This window comes from Topomyia yanbarensis, chromosome 2, assembly GCF_030247195.1.
Source record: "Topomyia yanbarensis strain Yona2022 chromosome 2, ASM3024719v1, whole genome shotgun sequence".
In the NCBI taxonomy this organism is placed as follows: domain Eukaryota; kingdom Metazoa; phylum Arthropoda; class Insecta; order Diptera; family Culicidae; genus Topomyia; species Topomyia yanbarensis.
In genome coordinates, this window is record NC_080671.1 from 21,629,305 (window position 1) to 21,651,884 (window position 22,580).

The 22,580-nt window shown below is 38.8% G+C and overlaps 3 protein-coding genes across 3 annotated transcripts; 2 read left to right on the top strand and 1 right to left on the bottom strand.

The window, feature by feature from the left end:
* The first annotated feature begins 3,534 nt into the window (after positions 1-3,534).
* LOC131679347 (protein dpy-30 homolog) lies at positions 3,535-6,266 on the top strand. The gene is made up of 2 exons (XM_058960059.1): positions 3,535-3,657; positions 6,021-6,266. Exons 1-2 carry the CDS (start codon positions 3,535-3,537, stop codon positions 6,264-6,266), a joined length of 369 nt encoding a protein of 122 aa, XP_058816042.1.
* A 61-nt stretch (positions 6,267-6,327) lies between these two features.
* Positions 6,328-9,774, bottom strand: LOC131681708 (zinc finger protein 62 homolog). The gene is made up of 4 exons (XM_058962678.1): positions 9,384-9,774; positions 7,879-9,243; positions 7,438-7,791; positions 6,328-7,374 (listed from the first exon to the last, which is right to left on the bottom strand). The coding sequence occupies exons 1-4, from the start codon at positions 9,672-9,674 to the stop codon at positions 6,448-6,450; spliced, it is 2,937 nt and encodes a 978-aa protein (XP_058818661.1). The 5' UTR covers positions 9,675-9,774; the 3' UTR covers positions 6,328-6,447.
* An 8,764-nt stretch (positions 9,775-18,538) lies between these two features.
* On the top strand, positions 18,539-19,862 carry LOC131682448 (ER membrane protein complex subunit 3). The gene is made up of 3 exons (XM_058963917.1): positions 18,539-18,821; positions 18,880-19,289; positions 19,353-19,862. The coding sequence occupies exons 1-3, from the start codon at positions 18,673-18,675 to the stop codon at positions 19,577-19,579; spliced, it is 786 nt and encodes a 261-aa protein (XP_058819900.1). The 5' UTR covers positions 18,539-18,672; the 3' UTR covers positions 19,580-19,862.
* Positions 19,863-22,580: the final 2,718 nt, after the last annotated feature.

Genomic DNA, 22,580 nt, shown 5'->3' on the forward strand with positions numbered 1-22,580 from the left:
ATGGGCTTCGATTAGACAAGACGTAGTTCCTATAAAGCGATAGAACATAAAGTAGAGATTTTTCATTCGGTATAGAGCGAGAGAGAGCGAGAAAGAGATTTGGCACGAGTATCACTAAAAGGTGAGTTCGATTGGCTAAATTCTCTCTCCTGCTCACGTACACTCGCGCATCATTTTCCACACGTGTGTATTAATTGTATTTATATTAACGTTAGCAAAACAAAATGGTTCATGACAGTAACATGCATATCAAAAGCAGTAATAGTTCAACATCTGTAACAATTGTTAATGAAATAATGCGACAAAATGTTTGTTCCTTTTCAGAAATATGTCGAAGAAAAAGTTGCAGGAAGAATTAAATGCTGCAAAGCAGAGAACAGTTCGCTTCGAACGAAATTGTAGCCTAAGAGTTGGTGATAGAGTCGTCATCACCCAGAACAGAAAACTAAAGTCTGATCCAACTTTCTCATCAGAAAGGTTCACGATCGTTGCGAGAGATGGGGCCAAATTGGTTGTAAAGAGTGAACGGGGAGTTTTATATTCACGCAATGTACAAGATGCGAAGATAGCAACGGAGGTTTACGAACGAAGCAGCTCACCAATCAATGATGGTAATCAACGACAACGGGAAGAAATGACAGAACTAACTGTGCCAGAATCTTTAAATCAAAACAAAGCACCGGAAGTTGAAGGGTATCGTTCGCAGGTAGAAAGACCATCTAGAACTACCAGAAAACCAGCCCGATTTAATGATATGTTCGTATATTGTATTTTCGAATGAAGAGTAGGGGTAGGGAGAATTGTAGAGTTGCAGAGAGCAAGGTCAAAATATTATATGAAAAATAAAAGAAACCATAATTATACGAAATAAAAAAATAATTCGTTGTACTGGTCGTACTGGATAATACTTTAAATGAGCACCAATAAAGCTTGAGGTGTGTATCCTCAAATAAGCCGACTCTGAATCCTGGCTGTTGGCGAAATAATAGATTATCGAAAAGGCACATAAGCAAAATAACTTGTTTTGTTTATATTACCTTTCACTTCCCTTCAAATATTAACGGTTCATATACACCAAACAACAAAACGGAAAACATTGCTTATAGGCCCTTTTCTTAATGAAAAAGACTATATTGAAAAGGATAAAAACATCCCAACACCGAGAAAGGGATCAAAATAAAAGAAACATAATCATTTTCTATAAAAAAAAAATGGTTCACCCGCATGAACTATAAGCTAACGTCTCGTCGAAAAGGGATTATGGGACTATGGGAGAGGGCACAAAACCAGTGCGATGTTTCAAAAGCGACCAAAACATTTATCTGCAAAAATCGTTAAAAATGCAATTTTTTAAATAAATCTGATATATTACTCGGAAAAACTGGTTAAATTAACGCGGCATCACGTTATTTGCTCCTTAAATCAAGCTCCTGTTCATAAATGGGAATATAAAGTACGAGGTAATTTTTCAGACGCCATTTTCTCAACATGAGCATATTGTATTTAATGCTTTATGAAATGTTGACGTCGAAATGTGCCCATCTGTATCCGTCTAGAGTACTTGACAATCTGTAACTGTATTAGTGTGTTTTCCTCCACCTGTCATCTGTCATAGGTGGAGGAAAAAAATCGAAAACAGCTTTTTGGTCGTCTCAAGAATAAGTTTTAGAGCCACATAGCCACATATTTCAACACCATTATAAATGCTATAGATGAGCTATTTCTAACGTTTAAATTGGCTGACAGCTTTATATATGACAGCTGGAGGAAAACAAACCCCCAATTGGGTCATTAAGCTATATATAGTTTTCCGTTCCATTCGATAAATTTTAGGTCCAATATACATAATATAACATAATTTCAAAAAAAAATTCGTTGTAATACGTAAAAACGATTTTTTTTGTTTTTTAAAATAAATCTTATGTAAACTTAGCAACCATACATAGGAAAACTGCGGTTGTTTACATCTGGCCTATCAAGACAATACCCAAAATGAAAAAAAAAAAACAATGTGCAATGGATGGTGTTTATGTCAAATAAAAATAAGCCACCGGGAAAACCAAGAAAACATGCCCTAATTTTTTCTGACAGGGTGAAATTCGATATGTCAAATCCTTCCTATAGTGTCAAATCCAGACTGTCAACATATTTCTTTATTTTAAATTTTAATATTATTTTCACGTTTCATGAGTTGTAAAAAAACATTGTTGTAATCACGAAAATCAGCTTTATCGATGTAAGTAATAAAAAACGACTTTTTTTTTCTCATTTAATGACCCAATTAGTGTGTGAAATGATTTGCATAGAACTCTCTTGATTCATACTACCCTCACTACTTTTACAGTAAACGGCAAGACCCGGCGGGTAGCCTCGAACAACGTTTCAATAGACTTATCCAGCTGGGTTGGTATTGTGCTGCTTTGACGTTTAAATTGGGAGGAAAACAAAACTTTTACACGGCGAATTTGGAGGCAAACAAACCGCTTCTGGGCCTGATAAAAATGCGTAGTATAAAAATGCGAGATTTCAGTGTGCGTATTTTGAACGTCAGATATCTCAATCCAGCTTTTTGCGTGCCATAATGGCCGTCTAAATTGTTCAGTTCGTAATACGTTTAATGGCCCTTTTTGACAATAATCGTTTACGTCAACCGCCCAGTGAGATTATGGCATCCTACGTTAGTCCAATGCGTTGGATGTTTATCGAATGAACGCCCGACATCTGCAACTGGGCGTTGCTGTCAATCTGGCGTAAACCTGAGTGCATATAAGGAGAGTGACGACACTGTCAAAATTGGAACAATGATTATTTGTCAGTGTCATTCCAAACGAGTCAAATCCATGTATTTTGAGAGGTCGTTTGTTCGTTTGTAATATTACTGACAGATAATCATGACAGTTGTCTTCACTCTCCTTACCTACACTCTGGCGTAAACGATTATTGTCAAAAAGGGCAATTAAACGTATTACGAACTGATCGATTTAGACCGCCATTATGGCACGTAAAAAGCTGGATAGCCTACCGATCGCCAGAATTTAGTTTATTGAGAACAGTTACGCAAAGAGTGAATTCAAAAACAGACTAGCTATCGAGCACAATTGGAATCCATCTCTGATACCTCTGCAGCAAAGTTGAATTCTTATTTTGCTCGACAGGTAGACTTTTTTCGGCTTCACTCTCTGCACACTCTGTTACGTATCGGTTTTGTAACGTATACTGTACTCACCAGCTATTAGGGTCGTTTCACTACTGTCTCCTGGAGAAATTCACACTGGGCGGACTTTTCTTCCCACACTATGGTCACTGAGTAATTAATGAATCGTAATTAATCTTCGGCGGAAACAAGTACCAGAAAAAGGAATACACTATGAACAAAATGGAAGACACAACTTGTATATATAGACCATACACTATTTTTTATTAATTTTAATGTTCCGAAAAAAGCCAGGATGGCTATAAAAAAAGAACCAAAATAAGTTTACTTGCACTTTCATTCCACGAAAACCTTCTCCTGATGATACCGTTGCGGCCGTGATGACGGTGGTCGACATGCAGCAAACTGGATGCGGGGCGGGCTCCGATGGTGGTGTAGAAACAAACGCCGCTTGCGTCGAGGGACGGCTACGGGGGACTCCTGAAGAAGCAGCAACTCGGCCTGTTTGTAGCGGAGGCCTGCGTTTCACTACGGGACCCGGGGAGTGGTACTGCGCGCACTTTTCACACTCGAGTGTATAACTATCAATCGAGCGGGATTTTTAACGTTTTTCGGTCGAGTGGACCCTACCCTACCGGTACTTGGGTAAAGGAATCCACAATGGCGTTTTTGGCTTGCCAATCACTGACCGTTTTTCTGCACTCGCGTCGGACGTCGTTAATTCACAAAAAACCGGTAACCACACTTATCCCGCTCGAGCAACCGAACAGAACCAAGCGATCGTGTGGATGTTCTGAACGGTCAACAAGATCCTATGGATCGACACACAAACTTTTCAACTACGGAAACGGGCGGTCACATTGGGTGTATGACTCGCTGCTGCTGGTCGTCACTTCTCCGGGTCAATTTTCTATTAGAGACCGCATTAAGATTTCGCGGTGCATTTTATCATTGCCCTGTCCACTTTCCAACACATACCCTCCCCGCCTCCTCGCGTCCTGCCACCACGCATTTGATGACGGTGATGATGCACTGACAGAATGATTATGGTTGACGTTTACAAACATTTTATCGTTTCGGTTGGTGTCACGAAATATGCTCAAATTTTAGTACAATGTATTGGCATGCTAAACGTGCGGTACTTGTTTCCTTGATTTTTTTGATAATGAACAATTATAAGGAATATAATAACAAAATGAATAATAAATAAACAAGCAAAATAAATAACAAATATAAATAAATAAATAAATAAAAAGAAAAATAAATAAATAAATAAATAAATAAATAAATAAATTTCTGAACAAATAAATAACAAAACCTACGTTTGACACCAACCTGCATTCAGAACTTAAACGCGACTCAAACATGCAAGCACCGAGTAGTAATGGTTTGACGTTTAAATTCTACTTAGACATTTACGAACAATAATTTCAAAGTATAAACAAACAACAGGCGTCGTCAAATACACTGTTATTTATTTATACGACAAAAAATAACAATATTTACAAATATCTCAGTGACCAAAGCGACGATATTGTGACCTAAGAAATCACAGGTCACAACTCTTTGCGTACCTTTATACTAACCAGAGTCCAAAAATGTTTTTTTCACTTACGAAAATCAGGTGAAAATGACGAGAGAGCGATGCTACTCTCTAGAGCACCAGAACTTTGCGTAAACGAAAATGAGACAACGGTCTAGGACAAAGAATACGCGCAAATTCAATTTCATTATTTCCTCCGCACACTCGTTTTCGCTTCGAGATTGAGAGCGACATTAGTCCCTTGGATATTGAACCTAGTGCTGGGCGAACGAAAATACACTATTGACGATATTTGCTTGTTATTGTTCGATTTCGTAGAATTAGGAACTAGCGATGATATTAGACGATTGAAGCACCATTGGTGTGTATATTTCCCGTTTTTGCCGCGTTCTAGTTGCAGTTCTATGATGCGCATTGCCATAATTTCATTTATTGAAAATTGAAATAAGTATCAAAATTCTGATTTAAAATTAAAACGAGATTGAATTTTCGTATTGTCATAGGAAAACGAAAGTCGCTACTTCTGCCACTCGCTTTCATAGAATCGAAAGAAGAAGTCGGCTTTGTCTTTTTTATTTGGCTTTTGTATGTTTTTAAATGTAATGAAAGAGGCAGTAAAAAGACGAAGGTGAATCCATTGGATTTCCTCGTTCATTGAAAGTGTATGAGAATTTTGAGCTCTGATGCTAAAGCCTTAGGTTTAATCCGCCTAGCCGCCGTTGCGTTTACTGGGTATCTCTGACGAGTGACGATATCGAGAATCGACGATGGACGATAAGCGAGAAACAAAAAATCGATTTCTCGATCAGTGTTATCTGGTAAAGTGGTAAACGTCAGAAAGAGGCTGCGTCCGGTTTGTAAACAAAATCTTTAGAATCCAAAATCGTTGATTCTCCTGTTGATTTTTCAGTAATTTTGCATTTAATTGGTAACAGAAAAGGTGTTTTAATTCGTAAGTGTTTTTGTGTTACTTCGAATTTCATGTAAAATAGTCGGGTTTAGTAATAGTCGGTTGTTGGCTCTTCACATGCCGAAACAAGCGCTCCAGTCTTTTCTATAGCCTAGACTCGATATAAACAGACACGCGTATCTGAGACCGTATCCTTGCAGTCACCTAGCGACACTAGTATTAACTTCTAGCCAGTAGGTGATGTGACTGTGAGAATGGAACCCATGATGCCCGAAAACCCGTAGACTACGGAGACAATCTAAACAACATCTGATACATTCCGGATAACTTTATATAAATCCATTGTTTAATTATCAGATATCACATATTAGTCAAATCGACAGCCAAAAAGTAAATTTTCTATTGTTCTACAGGCCACCACACAAGCAATGGAAAAGGAAAACAAATCTAGCAATGATAACGGACGCAAACTCACCGGGCGCGATCTGCAGTCGCTACCAACCCGACAATATCTCGATCAGACCGTTAACCCAATTCTGCTGCAAGGCCTCAAAGCCCTTGCCAAAGATCGACCTCAGGATCCGGTGCAATATTTGGTCAACTTTCTACTGAAGAACAAAAGTCGCGTGGACGAAACGAACGGAACGGAGGAAGGTTGATGCAGTACAATACGAATCTCCTAATTTTAATGCATCTTTTTTTAATTCACAAACATGATATGAACTTCATCCGACGATCATCTTTCTTAGAGGGAATAAAATAAATTGGAACAGTATCTTTTGCTTTGAATTCATTCATTTAGCTGAACTCGGTATATAAAATCACATTGTATCCAAAAGTCTATTCGCACTCAATCCGCTGCACCATGAATTCAACACCGTTGTGTAAAACGCTAACCGCTGGTGCCAGCGTAGCGTTAATTGTAGAGCCAACTTCCTCGTTTGTTTGACCCTCCTTACCTTCATCCTTCGGTTGCCGCTTCCTAATTTCAAGTTTATGAAAATGCGTCAAATGATGGCGTAGCCCGGCATGTTGTTTAAATTTCTGATCCTCGCAGAGATCGCACTTGTACTTGTATACATCGCCATGAATGTACGAGTGAGACTTCAGATTACTTTTCTTGGTAAACTCTTGACCACATACCGGACAGACATGAATCTTAATAGTTTTTCCTATGACAGGATTGTTTGGATGTTCCTTCGTCTGATGGATTACCAATTCGATTTTTTTATAGAAGATCTTATCGCAGACGACGCACTTCATTTCGCGTTCCACCGAATGAGTCGCTAAGTGCCGTACCAGCGGCGCCTTCGTATGGAACTCCCGATCACAAATTTCGCACCGGAAGCGCTTGACGCCGGTGTGCAGCCGCTTGTGGACTCGTAAGCTGTTCGCGTATTTGAACTCTTTCTGACAGATGTCGCACGTGAAAATAGTTTCCACGTGGAGCGCTTTATGACAACGCAGCGCACTGGGATAACGGAACACCGATGGACAAAGGTCACACTTAAATGGTTTGTCATCCTCGTGCTGTTTGGTGTGCACCTTCAGGTCCTGGCTGTATTTGAACTGTTTTCCGCAAAGAGGACAAATCAGCCGCTCGTGCAAATGTTCAGCTCGTTTGTGATTCTCCAAATAACATCGGTAGGTGAATGCCTTCGGACACTCATCGCATTTGAAGCGCTGATATTCGACATGACTTCCCCGGTGGACGACCATGGATGCTACCGTGGCGTACGATTTGCCACAGATTTCACAAATAAATGGCTAGAAGAATGAAATTATGGTTGTTAATATTGAATATGAATCAAAAACGTTTTTGGCACTAACCCCTTTGTTTGGTTTCATGTCCGGGTGAACTTTAGCCTTGTGCTGCTTGAGGGCTGTTCGTCCCCTGAAGGATTCGCCGCAGTATGGGCAGTAAAGTTCTTGTTTGATTTTTGTTCTTTTATGTGAATCATTTTCAATTTCAAGACGCATTCTTCGTTTGCGCTCTTTCCCTTCTTTTTCCGTCGAATTAAGGTTGTCATCGGTGCCATCGATTGGTTCCCTTTTTATGGGTAACGACTCTCCGTTGGAAGACAGGCCGTCTGCTTTCCGTGTTTTACGCTTAGTACTCTTATTTGAAGTTTTCGACAAGGGTTGTGAAACATGTCGACTAGTACGGCCTTTCGGAAGGAAATTCTGTTGTAGAAAAATTTGAAATGAGAACCAAATTCATAATTTAACATGAATATACATTAGCATAAAATAAGGAAAACACAAACTCACCACCAGCGGGACTTCATCTTCACTATCGGACACAGGTTCCTTCTTCTGGAAGTCTTCCAAAACTTCAACCTTAGTCACAGTTGCTTCGATTACAGAAGGCTGTTCTAAATCGTCCTGATCCGGAAACTCAACTTTCAAAGGAGTTGGCTCCGACGCCTCCGGTAGTGTGCTTTCTTCGACTTTAATCCGGCCGATTAAACTTTGGTCTGAGTCTGATTCTTCAGCTACTCCGACATCATCGTTCGCAGCGCATTCATATTCGAAATCAGACTCTTGTTCTTCTAACGTTTCAACTATTCCGTCATTACCTGGAAACTCGTCACATGATTTTATGTCTGCTGGATACTTTGGACTAATTGGTCTTATTTCTGTTGTAATTGTTGTTATGGTTGATGACCTTTCGAGTACGCCTGGTTCGGCGATTTCAGTGTGATAAGATTCTGTACCGAAAGATTCCATAGACTGCATCATAGGTACGCTCATCGATTGATTGTTTTCCATAGAATTATAAATCGCCTGTTGTGTCTCTGGAGGTCTATCATATACCATACTTTCAGTAATCTCAGCTGAAGAATGAATTTTCTGTCCTTCGACTTTTTTCGGCTTCGGTACACCTTTTCTGTTCCATCCGTTCTTCGGAGGCGCAACCTTCAACTGTTCCAGGCCCATTTCCTTCCAGTGGTTCCGTCGATTGTGGTTCGTTAGATATTCAGCCTTGTTAAAACTGTGGCAGCACATTTCGCACTGGTAAGCTCTCCATCTAAGTTTGTTGTGGGACTGCAATTCCTCATCCTTTTCAAACTTTCGATCACAATAGGTACACTTAAACTGGAAGTGATCCTGTGCGTGAATCTTCCGGTGAGTCATCATCGCATATATACTGTGAAAAACCTTGCCGCAATCCGGACAGATTCGTTTCTGGTGGTTACGCAGGTGCAATCGCAGACTTTTGCGATGCTTATATGTTACACCGCAGATTTGGCACGTATGTGACCGTTCTGTCGTGTGAACCTCTCGAATGTGCTGCTTTACAATAGAAGGTGTAGCAAAAATCGACGAACACTGGGGACATTTAGTTCCCTGTTTAGTATGCCTAAACACGTGACAATCTAAGGCAGTCTGCCCGCGAAAACGCTTCGGGCAGTGCGGACACTTGTACGGCATTTCTCCAGTATGCAATCGAAGGTGCACCTTCAGTGTTCCCTTGTGCAGAAACCGTGTGTGGCATACGTGACATTCGAATTCTTTGATTCCATAGTGAATCTGTTCATGCTGCTTCAGAGTGGCTCGAAACTTGAAAAATTTTCCGCAGATTTCACACGTCACGTTAGACTTGCTGCCATCCTTATGACGGGTAACCTTTTTCTAAAATCGGATTGGTTATTTATGTAGTGCAAAAAAGACAGACTAATTACACCCATGTTTGAATGAGTGTAAACCGACTACACTAGTGTAGTGCAGCTAAAAACGAAATTAGTACTTGATGGTGATTTGTAGTAACATACCCTTTCCTTTAGATCAGTTTCTTCACCCGACGCACTTCCGGTTGGCCGATACTCATCGTCAGTTGCATCTCTCGAATCCAAAGACCTACTTGAATCTGGCATCCTAGTTTCCTCTGCAGGAACCAGTACATCAGGACGAGGATGTCTCGGTCTACCTCTACCGCGACCCTTGATTGATTGCTTTAGAGCAGGACCATCTTCTCCTTCAGTTTGCTTAGACTCTTGAAAATTTTCCGTATGACCCAATTGCTTAGCTAATAAATTCGAAGCTGCTGCACGTCTTCGAGGCATTTCACGTAATTTTTTATGGGGAATGTACCATATATTAAAAAGAAACCTTCCAAAGTTGTGGCTAAAAACAAACTCGGCACTGGATTCGTTATAAGGCCGATTTGTAAACAAGTAGTGTTGAACAACGCGTAAAATGTCAGATAACAAGCTGCGTACTTACACTTTTGGTGCTGATAGAGTTGCCAGAAACACATATTGTTTTGTTAAAAAGAGATTATATAGACTGAGAAAAAAAACTATAGTATCTGTGGCCCGACTTTCGTGGTTGTTTTAACCCTCAAAGAGGCAAGGGGTCTCAGAGGCCCGGCTAGTTACTGTTCTCTAGTTTCAATGAGCTTGTTATATTGAAATACAAATGATCGAGCGTTTTCGGGCTTTCGATTCTCTCACTGATAAAACGACAAAAAAGCTTTCGATTTCATTGGATCTTAGGAGCGATGCTTCTTGAAGTCACAATTTTAGCTTGCCTTTTTAAGGGTTAACTATTTGCCAAAATAGCAGTTATGGCCATGAGATCTATAATGCTAAGCAACTGTGTCGTAAAAATTACTAGAAAAATCTATTGCCGCTTCACTATGCCGTTGTCATTTTTGACAATTTGAACATACTCATTAGGGTGGGGCATTGTTATATGGAAAAAGGCAATCATAACCACATCAACCGAGCACACTACTTTTTAGTTCTATTTGGGGTCCCAAATAGCTGTGCAAAATTTGGAGTCGATTGGTTTTGACCCGGTGTAGCGCATTGCGTTTGAAACTAGGGGCAGATCACTTGTGATGCATTTTTTAAAAATCAGCGAAATTAAATGCATTTATTTCCATCAAAATAGAAATTCATAATGTTTTTTTGCGTTGCGTGCACTGTTTTTGCGTTGCCTGCAATGTGGTTTGCGTTGCGTGTAAGACGTCAAAACCCTACAGAAAAACTAGCCCTACATTTAACAAAACGTCGAACAAAGTGGATCAGCGTAGGACGTTTGTTAAACAAACTTTTCTGCAATGGAGTGCCAAGCTGATGCCAAAATGGAAATTAAATGCATTTTTTCTAATTTGATGCAAATTTGTTATACATTCTTAGAGTGATCTGCCCCTAGATTTGAAATCTGTATGAAAATTAGTTCGGGAAAATCGTTTTTTTTTTAATTTTCAATTCTACAGACTACAATTCTTCCCACAGTATGCCAACAATTAGAAAGAAGTGTAATCCAGGATATGCTGAACAACTTTGCCGAAGGATATATTGTGTTAGAATGTCTCTAAAATAAGTTATAGCGTAGGGGCAGATCACTTGTGATGCATTTGTAAAAATCAGCGAAATTAAATGCATTTATTTCCATCAAAATAGAAATTCATAATGTATTTTGCGTTGCGTGCAATGTTGTTTGCGTTGCGTGTAAGACATCAAAACCCTACAGAAAAACTACCTACATTTAACAAAACGTCGAACAAAGTGGATCAGCGTAGGACGTTTGTTAAACAAACTTTTCTACGAGGGAGTGCAAAGCTGATGCAAAAATGGAAATTAAATGCATTTTTTTCTTATTTGATGCAAAGTTGTTATACATTCTTAGAGTGATCTGCCCCTAGGTTATAGCTGTGCTAAGTTCGATACATCGAATTAAATGCCAAAAATCTTTCTTTTTGCCAACACCTCTGGTGTTATAATAATATTTCATAAAGCATATCAAAATAACATCATATATTTTAGATTCACCACCGTGTACCAATGCAAACGAAAAACTACCTAAAATTGAGTTCTTTTGACTCAATCTTGGGGTATCGTGCAGGAAGGTAAAATTAGGTAAACCGTTTTGAAGGTACACTCAAAAAAATGTAAACGTTATGCCTATTGATTTTACACATAGATTTTTGCAACTAGCGGAGACATATAAACACTATTTGCTGGCACATGAACCTAATGTGTGTATTTACAAGACATATTAATCTTACATTCACAGTTCATAACTATAAGACACATAAAACCCGATTCTATAACAATACGCACGTATAACTTATGTGTGCGCATACATAGCTCATACAGTTGACACATAGAAGGCAACGACAAGACTAGACAGTGGCATTCCAAAACTGTATCGCAAATCCGACTACCCCTCAGTGACTCAGGTAACTGGTACTGTCAAATTTGATGTTTGGTTAAAAATGCATAAAACTAGCAGCACTGATGAATCTGTTGTTACATATTTCTAATAACTGTAACCATCGGTTACGCAGAGAAAAAACAAAAATCGTTGGAAAAATATTGTGGCTAGAATTTCTCAAGATACTAATTTTTTGCAAATACTGCTCTTAACTTAGGAAAATGCAGACAACGGTAAGTTTTCTGTGAATAAATCCAATTTAAAAATATGCGCTAATTAGTTTACATACTCTACTTTTAAGTTAAAAACAAGCCTCCAGCAGTGATCCAAATCACCGAAGTAAAAAAAACGATCCCGCCGAATGGATCAACTATACCAGCAGCGGAAGCGAAACAAAGGATATTCTGCGCTAAAACTATATATCAAATATGGTCAATGAGGAGAATCACAGAAGGAGTGGGCTTGGATCATATGGAGTGCACGATACAAAACGAGACTGATTACCGCCGACCGGTGCTTGTATTCACCTATCCACTCAATCTGGAAGATATGATTTTTAATAGTCTTCTATTGACCAATGCCTTTCTGACCGCTATAAGAAGTTTGTCATCATTCAGTTCAGTTGTCACTATGCAACGGTTTTGGCCTTACTAAAGCTGATGCAGTGTGTGGCGTTTTTGGCGACGAATGCTACCTGAAATGGTACCAGCAACCGAATCCGAAAATATGGTCAATTAGGGTTCCAACGTGATCAATATTACCGTACGCAGTGATTTTTATCGATGGTTTACATGAACTAAATTGTAGGTTGTTATTGACATTGACGTAGTTTTTCTCTATTATTTTCAACCCCCTTTGCCCCTTAGCTTTTCAGCACTAAATTCTAATCTTCCCCTTTGAAACAATGTCGTTTTCTCCAAGACCTGTCCCACTTCTTCTGCACGCCGCGAATGAAATATTTACAAGTATTTTATATAATTTACGAAATAGCGACGGCTATCAATAATATTTTCATGCGAATAGCAATTATGTATATAAAATTCCTTCCAACACCATTCCTGCAGTTTTATTGCGGATGATTCTAAAATGTATACGTTCATCGAGATTTGCCCCAATTATATCAGAAGAGAAAATTGAATTCAGCCTCTAAACTCTAGAAAGTATCATATTTCCCTAGTAGTGTCTTTTTAAGTGAATAATACTCATAGAATAAATTCCAATCAGCATACAAATGCAAACATTTCTCTTCTTGTTCTTGGCTTGAAATTTCTAACTTCACTGGATGCTAAAACATTCCTAACTTGAGTGTTTTGTGGTGGTTTGAAAATTTCTGAAAAAAGCTACCTCATTTGTATGCAGTCCCTTAAGCCAAAAAGTACATTTTTTCGCTCATTGGTCGTTTTCTTGCCGACGACTAATACGCGAAGGAACTTTTCCAATTAGATGTCTATGTGAAAAGTTAATCTATTTCGTTTTTCTTGGAGACAGTAAGAGTAAGCAGCTATTTTTAATAAATGTAATTAAAATAAGTTAATGTTGAAGAACAATTTTTTTTGTAAATAATGATTGTATAATGTGCGAAAACGACCGCGATCTACAGGAGAATTCCTAGCAGCGGAAAAAATCTCGGACATAGCCTCTGTAAGTTTCTTCGTTATTGTTGTTTGTTTTACAATGGTATCCTGGCTATATCAAAATGTGAGTAACAAAGCAGTGTTGCTCGATAAATATTTTTTCTTTATTACCGAGGGGTGAGTCAATCTACGAGTAACTGGTGGTAAATTACTCGGGCACTTTTTCTTTGAAATGTTTCACTTAGTTTCAGGTCGTGTCGTTGTAGAAGGTATGTGTGCGCGTGATAACATTAGAATTTCTTCTACATATGGATTTAAAGTGGTTTTAAGCAAATAGAATTAACGTTTGGATTTTTTCAGTGTAGTTTCCATTTACCTACGGCAAAAATCATAACTCAACCTTGAGTTCAATTTACTTAAATTTAAGTTGAATTTACCTAATTTTGAGTATACCCCAAACAACTCAAAAGTACCTTACTGGACGGAAGACCTGAATCACATCCCTCGTTTTGTATTTGACAACACTAATAAGTGCGAAAGCGACGCACAACTCAGAAGTACCTAAATTTAAGCAAATACACTTTTTCGATTGTTAGGTTTTTTTTTTTTGTCCAGCTGGCTCCCCAATCAAAAGCATGGAACGTTCAAAGATAAATACTGCCGACAAGCAATGGGCGACATATTTTCCAGGTTGTAGAACAGGATATTCTCAATTCTTCACAATCCGGATGATTTCTTGTACAAGACAGTGTTTTTAGCTGAAAATATTACCAAATTAATGAACAGTAAAAAATTTAAAACAAATTCGATTCTTGGACACTTTTTTCTCTTGAAAATAAACAATAACTATAGTAACGGTGATGTTTTACTTTCATTGGTTATCAGCGCTGCTAGTTTTATAGAAAAATCAATGAAGTACACTGTCACTTTGACACTGTACCTTTCCAGGTACAGGGTAGCGTAAAACGCGTCCTCGAAAAATCATCAGAGCATTCCGTATTAACATATTTGTATTTGATTTAAGTTAAAAGAACTTGCTCTGTGGTATGTTTTATTTTTTATTTTTGCGTGTGACCGTTATGCCAAACGACCATTATGCCAAATGAACATTATGCCAAACGAAAGCATGTGTCACCTGCTGTTATGCCAAATGAACATTATGCCAAACGACGTGCTCCCGCTAAAATCCGTGATCAAATTTCCGAGGTGTACGCAGCCATTGTTGGACATTTTTTCGTGTATGTTGACAAAATTAAAATAAAACTTATCTGGCACCCCAAATCGATAAATCGATTCTCATTTCCACGATTAATAAAGTTACAATGTCTGCTACACTGAACAAAAATGATTGCAATATAGCGTATGATTTATCATATGAACGGCCTAAAAACTCGATGTTGACGATTTCGAATGGCAATCATTCAAAAAATAGTGAATTCAAGATCGAATGACTTCATATTTGAATTGGAATGAACAGGTTGTCGATTTTCAAATGATAAACTTAACTGTAAAGGAATTGATTGCACTCGAAAAAGTAAACGATGGCGTTGATAATCATCATTCCAAATCACAGCAGTTCATCATTCGTATTTCATCTGTTTTCAGTGCTCGGGCTGAACCAAATGAAAATCATTTGATGCGCGCAATGCGATTGGGAGAAGTTTTTCTTAGTTTTTTTCTCTTTACTAGTAACAGCATTTACTAAAACCACATCCGTTCACGAGAGCAAAAAAACATTTGTAATTTTATTAGTGTTAACGATAACCTGGTAGTGAAAACTGTTTTTCAGGTCAAGAAAAATAACAAATATTGTTAATAGTGTTTACTGGAAAAATACATCCAGTTCAAACGATTTATTTGTGCCCATTTTCGGACAATATCACTGGCATGGGGGTCTTGAGAGCATACAGGAAATCATCCGCGACGGTCTTGGAACTGCAAAAAGCAAACAACTGTGAAAGACGAGGCGAACGAAGTATTGGATAAGGTGTCAAAAAGACAAGAGGTAAAATGTTTGGCAAAGGTTTGTACACGGTCAGTTTCACGATCTGGTTAATCATTTTAGAATATGACAGCGTTCATCGGATGCCAACTCTGTTAATTGGTGCCTACATCAATTGTGACGCCGAAATGGGCATTAAGTTTTGATATCCCAGTAAGAGCACAATGGATATCATTGGGAACTACTCGTTCCGAAATATTACGGAGGTATATGGCTTCCACAACGAGTAGTTACGTGTGGCAACCCAAAAGTCTGGAAAATTTTCACGGGCCTGCTCGATTCATGTTTTCAAGGCGGTGTCAGTCCCGCAATCAATACACTGAATTTTTGCACATTCGGGAGTTGCAGGATATGCCACATGCCACATGAGGAACCGATATGCGATCGGATTTGGTTCTATCCCGATGACCGCGCCGGCTGGACTGTTGCCGCCGCTACATACGAAACGTGCCATATGCCATATATATTTAACCCAATATATTCCGAATCACTGTCGCGAGGAGAGGGATTTAAGAAGTATAGCTCCCATGCCTCCGCATAGCTCAATGTGGTCCTGATGTTCGTGTGCCAACAAAGCAAAAGATCATGGCATGTTCGGTGATAATAGTGAGAAAAAGAAATTGCACATGTCCCTCGAACAATAAACTAATAATGTTCAAAGACAATCCAAATTTAGTAAAATTACACACTATACAAGACGTCCGGATTTCCAAACAAGATTTGATTGGATATTTGAAAACAGCGCATTCCCGTGGAGACAATTTTGAATAAACTTTTAGCAACTGGCGTCTCCTGCACCACGACATATAAGTTCTTGACTTTGAAAAGCTCCGATGAATTCGAAACCAACACTCAAAAAAAATTTAAACGTTATGCCTATTGATTTTACACATAGATTTTTGCAATTAGCGGAGGCAGATAGACACTATTTGCTGGCACATAAACCTTATGTGTGTATTTACAAGACATAATAATCTTACATTCACATTTCATAACTATAAGGCACATAAAATCCAATTCTATAACAATACGCACATATAACTTATGTGTGCGCATACATGGTTTATACAGTTGACACATAGAAGGTATGTGTGCGCGCGATAACATTAGCATTTCTTCTTCATATGGATTTTAAGTGGTTTGAAGTAAATAGAATTAACGTTTGGATTTTTTTCAGTGAATGAAACCCTGGCCGAAGAAGTTGGTAGACCAGTGGACAAATTATACCTACAGCTATGACTCGCTAGATGTGGCCAACTTTGTATCTATTGTTCGTGAATGGAAGCAGACATGCTCCGCTAGCATATTTCCTCTATTCAAAGAGCTTGGCGTAATAGGTTCTCCGAAACGAATGTGACTAAAACGTAGTATTGATCCAATCGAACAGCAATTTTCAAATATCAGCGGCTCGTATCAATTTGTCCATTTTTACAGAAAAAGTAACAAACCGTTGAGTTCCTATATATTAATCAACTTCCAAACGCCAATATCCTGGATTTATTTAAGCTTGAAAAGACGGATGTTTTTCTTATATACGATGGTATCAAATACGACATCATCGCACAGCCATATAGTTTTAGGTGTACCTATGAATTGTCGTCTCTTATTACCAAGAGTAATTTTCAAAAAAAATACTTGGTTGGAAATGAAGTAAATCCAAACTACGCTAAATCTCGACTGACTGGATGCATCCTACGGGTAGCATCTTTTTAAATTCTCGTTGAATGTGAAGATATATCCTTGTACGATTTCGACAGCTAGGATCTGTGATAATTATATGGAGTATCATTGATCAATATTAATGTTTCAAAGGTTTTCTTCCATTTAATGCCACTATGTTTAATAGTGGAGTTAAATGGAAGAAAACCTTTGAAACATTACGTACATTCCACTAAGACCTCCGTTCGCGTATATATTGTGATCAATATTGTTTCTCTTTGTTCAAAGCCGTCCATCAGGATTCTTCTATTACCACGCATCTCAAATAGAGCAAATCGGATGCCGCAAACTTCCGTAACTTCTTTCCGTAATATCCTAAGAGGAGAACAAACGAACTATACTGAAGGGAGCAACGGAACCGGTTATCACCTCAGACTATTTACTATTTAAACAGATTTGAACTAAAAATGTTGTATTTGTATACCATATCTAGCCAAACATTTGAAAAGAACCCATCTGTCAAACGTAAAAATAGAGGAAATTATAAAAGGAGTTTTGAATTTGTTTCAAATTCATTATAATCTTATTTAAAAAATTGTTACTATTTTATTTCGTTTGATTGCGTTAGATATATCTTACATTTGATTAATAACCGACAACAAATAAGTGTAGCATGGGATTTAACTTTAATAAATGTAATAGAATCGCATTCAAATGAATAGCTAAAGGCCAGTCAGCAGCTGGCAGCAGCTAAAGCTACAAGGTGCAGTGTCGCGACTCGATTCATTATGATTGGCAACTATACTAAGCAAAATTTGGAATGCAAAAACCATCTTTTTATAGTACGGTAGTAAGTTTTAAGCATTTGATTTGTGTTTATGGATACGAATTTGTAAAATCTAGGCTGCGATAATATGTGAGTCCTACTTAAGCGGAATTGTTTAAATACAAACTCACCGAAAAGCAGCTATTAGATACTATTTAGAAATGTTTTCAAAAGTTTATTATAATAGCCAATAGTTCTTAAATAAACCAATTAAAATAATATTCGTTTGCATCAATTTCATCACGAAGTATATAAAAACAAATTCCTTTGAACTGATAGTCTACCTAAAACCAAAAAACTATCGATTTGCTGTTCGAGCAACTTTCATTCAATTTTTTGATGACATGCATGCGAAAAAATATTTGGAGTAGTTCGATTTTCTTATTTGCTATATAAATTAAACATGAGACTATCTGATCGAATGTGACGTTTTAGTTGTTGAAAAATAAATGATCACATTTCAAAACAGAATGATTGCTATTTCGAATTTTACAACTTTTGCTTTTATCTTTTGTATGCCTATCATTTGATGTTTGCATACAAAGACGAAAAGTTGATTGCAACAAAAATCAAATGGCAGTCATCCAAAACACAACTGCCAATTGTTAAAGGGCCAGGTCAACAAGAATATCATTCGATTTAACGCTACGGTTTTGGTACAGTGTAGACAGGCTTGGTGCTGTTTAGTGACGATGTGTGACGATTGTAATTGTCAATTTTCTCATCGCGAAAACATCAGCGGGCAGCCAATAGTTAGTTAAATTAAAATTGTACATTATTGCACGAAAAAGGTTGAATTTTCATCTCTGTTGAAAGTGATTGTGTTGGCGATAGCCATGGCAGAGCTGCTGATTGATCCGAACATTCGTGGCTGGGTGTTTCTGCCGATAGTGGTAATCACATTCCTGGTTGGTATTATCCGTCATTACTTTTCGATATTGATTTCCTCTCAGAAAAAGGTCGAACTAACCCAGATCCAAGACAGGTAAATGAACTTCTACTTTAAATCATCTGATGTTTTAATATACCGTACCCTCGAACAGCCAAGCAATGATCCGGGCTCGCTTGTTGCGGGAAAACGGAAAATACCTAACCCCTCAGTCTTTTGCCATGAGGAGGCACTACTTCAACAACGAGGAAACTGGTTACTTCAAAACTCAGAAACGAGCACCACCGAGTCCGAATTCCACAGCTATGTTGTCCGATTTGGTTAAGGGTAACTTCATAAACGTTCTCCCAATGATTGTGATCGGTGGATGGATCAACTGGATGTTCTCCGGTTTCGTCACCACGAAGGTTCCGTTTCCGCTGACCTTGCGCTTTAAACCGATGTTACAGCGCGGAATCGAACTAGCCTCCCTGGATGCGGCTTGGGTGTCGTCGGCTTCGTGGTACTTCCTGAACGTTTTCGGACTGAGAAGCATCTACACACTGGTTTTGGGAGAGAACAACGGTGGGTTGTTACCTATATTTTTTGTTGGTCACATTTCTCTAAAAAAAACGTTCTAATTAACAGCCGCGGATCAGACGCAGTCGATGCAGGATCAGATGTCGGGTGCTGCCGTGGCAATGCCACAAGATCCAAAAGCGGCATTCAAGGCTGAATGGGAAGCATTGGAAATTACAGAGTATCAGAATGCACTAGCGAATATAGAGAGCGAGCTATTATTCGCTAGTGCCGCTGAGGTATCGAACGCGGTGTATCAACAGCAAAGCCGAGAGGATGGAGCGCTGAGAAATTAACCTTTCGGTTGTAGTTGGCACTAGTTTAATGTAAAATTGTTGTTCTAACTAGGAAATCCCTTTAGTGCACTTTTACGTGTGAAACTAAGGGGCGGTAAATGTTCTATTCTAATTGAATCAATTGAAAATACAACTATTCTATTTATGTTATTTCTATCAGCATTTCGAGCTAGCTAAGTTTTTAACGGGCGATGATTAGCTTAGTCTAATGACTGACTAAGAGTCTACTATTATAGCTAAAGAGTCAAGAATAACGGAATAAAAGCTCATAGGTGTAATAGGATGCGTGGTTATTTTTATTTAATTCGGCTCCAATAGGTAGAAAAAAATGAATTTCGATCGTTCGCGGTAGAGAAACGTATGCTTCCTCGTGTACACTTTGAGGGTTTAAATGAATCAATTTTAGGGATACTTCTAAAGTCTAGATTTCGAAAGTAACTTTTTTTTGTCTACTAGTCTCGTTAAGACTTGAGACATTTGTGCAGAGGCTTTTCCAACCACTTCTCTCAGAGGATCGAAGGCCATTTCTGTAAGCTTTGCGAGCCAACCTAAATGCCTCCGACCCGTCCCTGCGTCTGCGATTCTAAGCTCTTCTACATAACTTTTTGAGTCGAACAAGGTCGGTATTCCACCAAGATGTTCCTCTAGAAGCACGCATAACTCGAAGCGGACAAGCCTCTTGGTATGCTGCTACTATGAGTGACTTTGTTTTAGCCACGACCTCATCCAAGTCACTTGGAGATTCAATCGTCGCAAGATACCCATGAAACTGAGTCGCCAAGCCCTCTTCGTAGAGGTCCCAGTTTGTAGATTTAGGATTACGATATCTAGTGAGACGTTTAAATGATCAAAGACGATGTACTTATGATCAGATAACGACGGTTCGAGCTTGTTTGATACGAGCCAGTTTGCCAACTCATGCGTAATACCGTCAGAGCAGTGAGTTACATCTAACAGCTCTTCTCTGCCAGCTCGTGTAAATGTTGGACGTTTTCCTGCATTAGGTATGTGCAGAGTTATACTACTTAAGTATTCCATTAATTCGGTACTTCTCAAATTGATATATGAGCTGCCCCAAATTATGTGGTGGGCATTTGCATCATAGCCGATTATGAGAGGAAACCCATTTCTGCCACAGTATGATACAATCCTTATGAAATCATCAGAAGGTGATGGTTCATTATGCGGCAAATAAGCCGAACAATAGACGTATTTTTTGTTTATGTTGTCAATAGTTGTTTTTACCGTGACAGCACAAATATCGCGAGTTGTGAGGTCAGATATAAGAAATGCCCATGTGAGGATCAGTCAGTTGAAACTGTTGTTGGGATTAGCACCTGATTCAGTTTCTCCTCGAGCAAAAACTGTATTAGTTTTGCAACCCTTTGCTGTTTACATTCTCTTCTTTTTCAGTGCTCAGTTGACTTGGAACTGGTACATTACTTAGGTTTATTTCATGATTTATTCTCACAAAAATTAAAAAGTCTCTAAGCCGATCATGATTTTAGCGCCCTATGTGGCTGGGACTATATTCCGATTTTCTGCAATTTCGTGTTTTTCCTCCTTAGCTCCCGTTACTGTTGCTAATATCGATATTTGTCGACTCGTGAACCGATCCGGAGATGCCGACCAGAGCAGTAGCGTGCGATTGGCCAGGCTGGCCCCCGTCAAGGGCGCAAACCTTAGGTGGGGCGCTAAAATCTTGATCTGCTTTTTGAAATAAGTGAGTGTAGTGAATATAGTAAAAATACCAATAATCGTATGCAAATTTCCTTAGGTGTAACAAACATCGAAGCGCAATAATCGAGAGATATATAACTATCGACGATTTACAGTGTATTTAAATATAGAACACAATCGTAGAAAACGCGTTGCTATCTTACCGGAACAGATCTAGGTATTGACGAGTGAAAAACGAAGCGGGCGACGGATTCTCTCGTTTTACAACCTTCGGGTTTGAGCTCGGGAGCAGCTTGGAGAGGAAGAGAGTTTATTGGTTTTCAGTGCACTAGTGTTCGGGCGAAGACTCCATATCAAGAAGACTGATATCTCTTTCCTTCCCCGATACAAACGAGAAGCGACAGAGGTTACAGCGCCTCTATTGGAAGAAGGGAGGAAGCTTTATGTAAAAATGTATATGTGTGTGTGCATCACTATGGAAAGTACCACCTTTACCCGCAAGTGGCGTTGTTGTTACTGTCTCCGGATTCTGGACAGAGTTGCCAGTCTTCTTGATATGGAGTCTTCGGTTCGGTTCTAAATTTTACCAGTCTACTCCGAGCAAAAAAATATCGAACCTCATTCTGTTCGCTATAGTTGTGGCACACAGATGTGCGTACGTTGATCGATTCAAAAAAAAAAAAAGAGATGGCCGAAAAATCCATCGAGACCAACAAGCGTCACGACAGTGAGGATAAGTCGTGAAATTAGTCAGGATAAAGCGCGATTCAGACGATACATCAGCTTCCGTCAACGTCAACGGAACGTCACCGTTCCGTCAGGATAAGTTGAATACTTTTCTCTTGCGCCCGTTCACAAATATCGTACGTCAAAACGTTCCGTGCCGTTGATGTTGTGTGTGAATGCCTCCATTTAACTGCATGTAACTTATCCTGACGGAACGGTGACGTTCCGTTGACGTTGACGGAACCTGATGTATCGTCTGAATCGTCCTTAAGCGTATCATTCCCAGGTACACACAAAATTGTTTGAAAGTCAAACTGAAAAAAGCCAAAGTATAGACAGCAAAAAGGTAGGGTGACCATACGTCCAGATTTCTCAAGACATGTCCTGATTTTACATTGGCTTTCCTGGTGTCCTGGAAAGTCGAGGAAAATGCTTGATTTGTCCTGGTTTTTCTCCTGTAAGCCTAATATATTTCTTTTTATTCAGTCTTCGCTTTTCACTATGCTCCAGACCGCAGTATACTCGTATACTCATCCTCAATCGGAATGCGTCAAACAAAACTTAATTTAGTCGAATCTCAATTTTACCTTCCGAT